General features: G+C 40.9%; 1 protein-coding gene across 1 annotated transcript; it reads right to left on the minus strand.

The window, feature by feature from the left end:
* Positions 1 to 1,866: 1,866 nt before the first annotated feature.
* Positions 1,867 to 8,595, minus strand: LOC115927505. Its single transcript, XM_030993515.1, has 2 exons — positions 7,940 to 8,595; positions 1,867 to 5,155 (listed from the first exon to the last, which is right to left on the minus strand). The coding sequence occupies exons 1-2, from the start codon at positions 8,247 to 8,249 to the stop codon at positions 4,689 to 4,691; spliced, it is 777 nt and encodes a 258-aa protein (XP_030849375.1). The 5' UTR covers positions 8,250 to 8,595; the 3' UTR covers positions 1,867 to 4,688.
* Positions 8,596 to 9,034: the final 439 nt, after the last annotated feature.

A 9,034-nucleotide genomic window follows, 5' to 3' on the forward strand; every position in this document is an offset into this window, starting at 1 on the left:
ATGAGCGACAGTTTACAAGAAAAGCCACAGAGAGCAAGCTGTGTGAGTTTGTGTCCATGTGTGAAAGTGTGAGTCTGTGCATGTAATTTTGGGAACATGTGTACGTTCTTGTGTACATGGTTGTGCTAGTGCTGAAAATAAAAGTGTTGTAAGAAAACATAAGTAAAGGTAAAAATGGCAACATAACCATAATGACTTGCAGGTCTCAAAAGCAAAGTGTTTGTAGCCCATGAGAAATTTAATAATAATATTATATTGCTTATATAGCGCTTAATACATCGGGAATGTCCGAGTTTCTAAGCGCTTTACATTATTACCCCCGGTCATCGGATTCTGGCTTGCCCGCACACAATGAATGCACTTTCTCCACTCACTGGGGAGCATTCCAACAAGAGCTACTAGGCTCAAATTGCTAAGCATACCACATTGGCTTTCGCATCCTACCGGGTACCCATTTAACACCTGGGTGGAGAGTGGCAAATGTAGATCAATGTCTTGCCAAAGGACATTAGTGCCGCGGTGGGACTCGAACCGCGAACCTTGTGATCATCAGTCCGGTGACGTATCCACTCGACCACAACACCTCTACAATACAGCTATTCAAATTAATTATGCGAGTATATCGAGCTATCTCTTTTGGTATTCCCATAACTTTAATGACATGAATTGTGAACATAGAGAATCTAATTTAAAAGAAAAAGTATAGAGATTAAGCTCAATCTAATGCGCACTTTAAACATGCAATATCATTTATGTTTTTAAATAACCTCATGTAACGTAATAACCTCATGTCCTAAGGGGGTAGTCGTCCTAAAGGGTAGTTGCCCTAGGGGGTAGGTGTCCGGATACGTATAATAATACATCGCTTAGAAACATTAGTATTAAGCAATATAAATGTTACCAACTTAACATCATTGTTATCGTAATTATTATTTTAATTATTATTATTATTATCAAAATCATTATCATTATTATTATTATTATTATTGTTATCTATCTGAAGAGGATATTAATTTGTTATGAACATCATCTTTAATACATCAGATTAAATCACATGCTAAAATTGTGATTAAGGTTTTATGTGCAAAACAAAACATCGAAAGAAAGGAAAAGAATAGTCACCGTCTTGACATCTTGTTCCCTCCCAGCCAGAATTACAGATACAACGGAATGCATTCTGAAGATCGAGACAATTCCCTCCGTTAAAACACGGGTTAGACAAGCACTCGTCCCCGTCTGCATAGAAGGTAAAGTCAATAACAGGTCAATCTAGTTCAGATCGGTTAGAGAATTAATAAATGTAACTGATATTTTCGTGTATCTATTAATACTTATCTGCACAGAAGTATGTTACAATTGTTGAGATGAATATAACAAATATTTTGTCATCGATTCCAGTAGTTTAGGATCAGTATGGTAACCCGTGTAATCCGGGAATGTGTAGAGCGTCAATATCTAGTTACCCACTCAAAGGCACTGATGAGGTTGAAGAAAAAAAAATACTGACTATTATGACCATGATTCACCTAAGAAAGACTTGGGGCAGTGGCTAGTTGCAAGCAATGTGGCATAGGTATGTCTTTAGTGGGTTTTGAAAGTATACAACAGGTCACAAGGTTCACTGAGTGATACTGAGGAATACTGTTCCACAACCTAGGTTCAGAAGCAGCAAATGATTCATCACCAAGCAGAGAATGTGTTCAAGGACTCACAAGCATATTTACCTAATGATCGCAAGTTTGAGGAATACGGGGGGGGGGGGTTGGGGGTCAGCATGTCTAAATATACACCGGTGAAAATCCATGGATTGCTTTCCATGTAAATAAAATAACTCTGTATTCTAGGAAGAAGACAACTTTAGACTGATTTGCAGTTTGCTCGACATTTATTCCGCTCCGAAACTAGGAGTCCTTTTCCTCAAAACATGTAAAGTAGGAAAGTCAAAGTAAAACAAGTAACATGCATAAAAGCAATAACAAAATCTTATAACCACAATAAAGAGGGTCCACCATAAACAATTCGACAATAATGTATAAACGTGATATGATTCAACAATCTTAAGGGTACATGTACCATGAGTGAAACTCAAAATTGTAGGGATCTCCGGTCACGTGATCAGCGGAGGGATAGTAACTCCTTCCGATCACCCCAGGTCCCTGGGGTTTACGTGACCTGCCGGTAGGATAGTATCTCCTACGGATGATCCCCACAACTTTTCAATACTCACAAAATCATCAATGCATAACTAACATAGTTATGGAAACACTATATTTGTGGGATCTCGAGTCACGCGATCAGCGGAAGGATAGTAATTCCCTCCGATCACCCCAGGTCCCTGGGGTTTACGTGACCTGCCGGTAGGATAGTATCTCCTACGGATGATCCCCACAACTTTTCAATACTCACAAAATCATCAATGCATAACTAACATAGTTATGGAAACACTATATTTGTGGGGTCTCGAGTCACGCGATCAGCGGAAGGGTAGTAACTCCCTCCGATCACCCCAGATACCTGGGGTTTACGTGACCCACCGACAGGATAGTATCTCCTGCAGTATCCCCAATGTTATCCCGGTGCTACTATACCAGCGCATATATAAGAAGTGGTGATAATCGGAACCAACCATGGAATAATCACGAGTAAAAGAAATCCTCCCCCAGTCAACCCCCGTGTTACCATGATATTAAGTACATACAATTCGTTATATCACTCAAAACAACATTGTACTTCCAATTTGTTAATCCTCAATCAACTTTAAGTAGTTTACTTCTTCAACTCTACTTAAACTAAAGAGGGGTGGGTGGGCCGGGGAAAAAGGACTTCTCCGAGCGGAGATAAAGTCGAAAGTGAGAAAATCTTGCACACGGCGTTCCCACGCTTACTGCGCGCATAACTCCACCGTTGTAGATTCACTGGCTGTGCGCATTTTCGGTTTCTTTACAGAGGTAAATTTCACATGTCGCTGTCTCACAAAGGCACCGCTTAAACAGCTGTAAAAGGCGCGCGCTATTTCTGGCCTATGCCAGCAATTGTTTTGTCTATCCTTGACTCTCCCAGAATGACTCTGATCATTTATTATGATCACGTTATTCTAGGAAGAAGACAACTTTAGACTGATTTGCAGTTTGCTCGACATTTATTCCGCTCCGAAACTAGGAGTCCTTTTCCTCAAAACATGTAAAGTAGGAAAGTCAAAGTAAAACAAGTAACATGCATAAAAGCAATAACAAAATCTTATAACCACAATAAAGAGGGTCCACCATAAACAATTCGACAATAATGTATAAACGTGATATGATTCAACAATCTTAAGGGTACATGTACCATGAGTGAAACTCAAAATTGTAGGGATCTCCGGTCACGTGATCAGCGGAGGGATAGTAACTCCTTCCGATCACCCCAGGTCCCTGGGGTTTACGTGACCTGCCGGTAGGATAGTATCTCCTACGGATGATCCCCACAACTTTTCAATACTCACAAAATCATCAATGCATAACTAACATAGTTATGGAAACACTATATTTGTGGGATCTCGAGTCACGCGATCAGCGGAAGGATAGTAATTCCCTCCGATCACCCCAGGTCCCTGGGGTTTACGTGACCTGCCGGTAGGATAGTATCTCCTACGGATGATCCCCACAACTTTTCAATACTCACAAAATCATCAATGCATAACTAACATAGTTATGGAAACACTATATTTGTGGGGTCTCGAGTCACGTGATCAGCGGAAGGGTAGTAACTCCCTCCGATCACCCCAGATACCTGGGGTTTACGTGACCCACCGACAGGATAGTATCTCCTGCAGTATCCCCAATGTTATCCCGGTGCTACTATACCAGCGCATATATAAGAAGTGGTGATAATCGGAACCAACCATGGAATAATCACGAGTAAAAGAAATCCTCCACCCACATTTTTTTTTTTTTTTTTTTTTTTTTTTGTGGGGGGGGGGGGGGGGGGGTTGGGCGTGGTTTGCCATGGTTGCTTCCTAATACCATCTATGGACCCATGCTGTTTCACTAAATATTAATATGACATGTATCATACTTCATGTATTTCTCATGGATTCAATCCGTTACATATTGTAATCTTATATTATTATTCTTGCTGCTAGCCAGACAGTGATAGAGGCGAAAACCCGACAATATTGCCATTGTGGCTTAATTTAACGAGCAAAATAATTATATTTCCTTTGTCGGGGAAAATTCCCCTATGGCCCACTTTGTAGTTCTGAAGCTACTGTGCGACCGAGTGACTCTGACTCCACCCTCTGCTAGCTTAACAATTATGTATGATGTATACTAGTACATCAAAATCAATCATTAATTTAAATATGGTTCTAATTTATCAGCAATTAAATAAATTTCAAATTTAATGTGAATCCCAAAAATGAAGGCGTATATATCTGAATATGTAACTCACGTTACAACACGCTATTCCTCAACTTCTTGTGTTATAATAATTCCATTATCACATCGAACTCAGTCTGTCCGAAATTCCACAAGGCTCATTAATAGCCGAATTAGTGTTATTGTCCCGTTTCCGTGAATATAAATATTCTATTCATATATACCCAAGCCCGAGTCTATTCCTTCTTGGAAATTATCGATGAAAGCGTCGGATCCTCTGTCGGACAGGTGTACCCCATCTCTTAAAAATAAACTGTAATTGGATGGATCCAACTAATGAGCAATAACTGACGCATTCGGCAGCCGGGCTATTAATCTCCTCGCGTACTTGTTGAGCGATTTCCTGACCCCATCCATGGCGTCTTGTAATGTTCGATAACCACGACTGCTATGATAGAATAGACGTGGGATGATGGTCGACCAGGCGATGTGCGTACGAGGCATGGCTGTCCGTAAAATTTGAAGAGCCATATCGATCGCGATTCTGCATTGGCAGGCATCATTCAGGCCCAAGTTATTTGTTCCTAAATGCACGATTACTAGCGCAGGTGCTCGTTGGTTGTATCTCAACCTATTCTCCACCAGGCGCGGAAGGTCTTGTAACGTCGCTCCTCCCTGACCGTGCCATTGGACCGTCCCTCTTGCTCTTCCCAAATCTTGGTGGTTGAGCATGTTCGCCCTCTGCTTGGCACGTCTGACCAAGCTGTCGCCTACGATCCAGATCCTGTCGCCGGTTGTCTCTGAAACAGGATGGAAAAACTCCCCAAAGTAATGTGTTCTATATTCATATTCATATCATCATACACGTGGGCTACTTATTCTCCCACTTATAATTTACTATGAAAATATGTGATAGTAGGTTTCCATTAAAAGGAAAAAGGAAGGAATAATCGTTCCTCTGTGTTACATGTAAAACCTAGCAGCGATGGGGGTTACGACAATATTAATGATTGGGGGAGCCTAATCAGGATAGTAACTCCTGGTTGATCCTCCAGTCCCATTCTGGTTATTAACATGAGCACTTCACATAATTGATCTGCACATTGTATACTTTGTGTCGTGTTCAGAGGTGTGCGATGAATGCCATAACCTGATTATTGCAGGCCATGATGTATTCAATTGTCTATTCAATCGAAACTCTTAAAATGAATCTACAGCACTCTAATATGCCCGCTGTAATCCCTCTGCTAAAAACTGTCCTAGTAATCTATATATTTCTGCTGCTAGGTCAGCACTATTCCCGTAAATATGCGACTTAATCGGTCTCGTGCTCCTGGTGCTAATTTGCGGAATCGCCCCATCTAAAATCATGAAAGGGAGTCGGCAACACCATTGTCAAATATATATACGTAAACTGCTTTATAAACAATATTTTTCTTTAAGCAGATCAACACAAATTTACGTAATAACTCCATTATTTTCGAACATAATAATGTCTGCTTATTTATTATAAACTTCACTAACATATTGTCTGTATCCAAAACTATTCTCCTATTCTGGAGTTCCTCCCCCCATGCAGCGATGGAGAGTAAAATGGGTATTATTTCTTTCCATGCTATTGACGTACCCTCGATAATTTCGCGCGACGACCACTTGTTATTAAACCACTTGCCTTCAAAATAGGCTCCGAAACCAATTTCCCCGCTAGCATCAGTGTACAAAACGTGGTCGTTATCTCCTCCCCACCCTTCCTGGGGGATGACTGATATGCCATTATGGTGGTTCAAAAATTCGAGCCATATAATTAAATCAACTTGGGCCCCCTCATTCAACATTATACTGGTACTTTTCACATTTTTCCCTTTTATTAAATCTATTAACCGTCGTAAAAATGCTCTGCCCGGTCGTACAGCTCTGCAAATAAAATTCAAAGAGCCAATCAAAGATTGAATCTCTTTGACGGTGGCTGATTTATGAGCTAGCGCCCTACCGATTTTCCGTCTTATTTCCACCAGTTTTTCTTGTGGTACACGTACTTGCATTAGTACTAAATCAAGCTCTAAGCCAAGAAATATCAATCTAATAATAAACCCTTCTAATTTTTCTTTGGCTAGGGGGACGCCTAGTTCTTTGCACACTAATATTAATGTATCAACAACTTGTTTACATGTTAATTCTTCATTTTGTATTGAACCCACACATAAGAAGTCATCCACATAGTGCACTATTTTGTTGGAGCCAATTCTTTCCCTAACGCAATATTCAATAAACGTAGAAAAAGATTCGAAATATGCTGGGGCACATCTGATACCCATGAGAAAGCATTTGTCAATATAATATTTGCCGTCAAACTTGACCCCGAGCAATTCAAAATCATTTGGATGAATCGGTAATAACCTAAATGCCGATTTAATGTCCTCTTTTGCTAACTCGGCACCTATGCCTGCTTCAACAATTAATTCTGTTGCTTTATCAAAACTCGTGTATTCAACCTTGCAAACTTTATCCGGAATAAAATCGTTTATTGAAACCCGAGTGAGTATGACAAGTGGTTAATTAAACGATATTCGCCCGGCACCTTTTTGGGCACCAGTCCAATAGGACTCGACCGTAATTTATTTAGTGGCCTAACTTCAAATGGGCCTAAATATCTACCCAATCTTACCTCTTTTCAATTTTTTTTTTTTTTTCAAATGCTACTAATTTGTTATTTTCCACTAATTTTAAATTGGGCATATCAGCCGGCATGCGGGGGCCTGTGTAATTTAATTTGAAGCCTTCAATAAAGCCTTTTTTCAAAAATTCTGCGGCCTCCCTGTTAAAATACGTCTTTAACATAACTTTTAAGTTCTCAGTTATAATTGGTGTTTGTGCTAAAAACATTAAGTCACTCATCTGTTGCGTTATGTTATTATCTTCTTTCAAATTGCCATGTATATCTTTATTATTCTTCTATATTTGTTCCCCATTTCTGGAGGTGCAATTATTTGTTATTGGGTTTGATGGCTTTGAAATTTAACCGTTGGACTCCAGTGCAGTGGATTTTCCCATGCCCTTTGTTACCACAAATGGTACATGCGTGTGTAAAGCGGCATGCCTATCTAGAGCATTGCCCTGACCGGTAATTAAATTCATAGCATTCTCCGCCACGAAAGTTTTGTGCCCGAAATGGCGCCCTTCCCTTATTCATATTGGGTGTGAACTTTATTGTGCTCGACCCCCGGGGTGTGGCCCATTCCCGCTTGGTTGCCCACGATCCCTATTGGGTTTGGGGGCGGTCTTGTATCCGCCCCTGGCAATAGCGCCTGACTGAATCGATTGCCCGACACTGCTTGCCCGTGTGGGAGGATGGGCTTCATTATCCCTCAAATTATGACTAGCTCTAGGCCTAGTGTCACTCTCGTTGTGTGTAATTTGTAATTGAAAGCCAGCGTATAGGCTACCGGTGTTTGGTACAATCGAGGGGAAGGAAACCACCAAGTTGCTTTCCCTCTCGCTTCCAAGATTGTTAAATCTATGTCTTGTTGTTTCACTAAATTGTGATATTTCTGGTAAATGTGATTGCATAGCTACGTCTACCTCACCTTGCATTGGCTGTGCATGTGAAGGCGGCTGGCTTGATGACTGGTTCGCTCCAGTTGTCTCGTTTCCACTGTATTGTGGTCCGTCAGTCTCCGGAGCCGGGTTTATGCTGGTAGTGGCTGAGCGTCCACTGTTGGGGTTACCGCTCGAGTGCCTCGCCCGTTTTGGCCGCCCCGCCCGCCGGGGAGTTGAGGTGCCGAGTACGTCTTGAGTGGTGTCGTTGCTAGACTGCCTTAATCTTGTAGACTGTCTAGGCCTAGCAATCTTTGGTTGGCGGGCCACCCGGCTCTGGCTTGATTTCCGCTTTCCCATCTTTCGATATACTGGGATTTCCTCTCGTTATTTAGACTTATCTGTATACTCAATTGTAGAGCCTTCTCGAAAAAGGACTTCTCCGAGCGGAGATAAAGTCGAAAGTGAGAAAATCTTGCACACGGCGTTCCCACGCTTACTGCGCGCATAACTCCACCGTTGTAGATTCACTGGCTGTGCGCATTTTCGGTTTCTTTACAGAGGTAAATTTCACATGTCGCTGTCTCACAAAGGCACCGCTTAAACAGCTGTAAAAGGCGCGCGCTATTTCTGGCCTATGCCAGCAATTGTTTTGTCTATCCTTGACTCTCCCAGAATGACTCTGATCATTTATTATGATCACGTTATTCTACTTTTTGTTTTACATTATTTACAGCATGGGTGCAATTAATAAGCGGTCACTTGCGGGAACTTGAAATGACTTTGATGAAATTGACCAATGATGTGACGATTTCTGGTTGGGAAGACTGATATTATTAAAGATTCATTATCTCCAATGTGATTTGTTGGGTGAAAACATATTTAGTTTACTTACCATACTGACATCTACTTCCCGTCCAACCTCTAGTGCAAGAACATGAGAAAGAGTTCCATCGATCTGAGCACATTCCTCCATTCATACACGGGTTAGATAAGCATTCGTTTATTTCTTGGAAAAACGGAAAAAGATGAAATCATGACAAATATTGATGCTAACAGAAAATGTGTGTTTGTCCCTTACAAGAAAAAAAAAGAGAAGGAATAAATCCAAGTTCTAATTATATCATAGCAAATTTAATTCGATT

The sequence above is a fragment of the Strongylocentrotus purpuratus genome, unplaced genomic scaffold (genome assembly GCF_000002235.5).
Source record: "Strongylocentrotus purpuratus isolate Spur 01 unplaced genomic scaffold, Spur_5.0 spur5_scaffold_20, whole genome shotgun sequence".
Taxonomy (NCBI): Eukaryota; Metazoa; Echinodermata; class Echinoidea; order Camarodonta; family Strongylocentrotidae; genus Strongylocentrotus; species Strongylocentrotus purpuratus.

Bases quoted from the DNA above. Each gene is read 5' to 3' on its own strand.
- LOC115927505 (XM_030993515.1), bottom strand. From the start codon at position 8,249: ATGGGAAAGCGGAAATCAAGCCAGAGCCGGGTGGCCCGCCAACCAAAG. The intron at 5,156-7,939 runs GTGAGGTAGACG...ATCCTGTTTCAG, and splicing joins ACATGCACAGCCAATGCAAG to AGACAACCGGCGACAGGATC.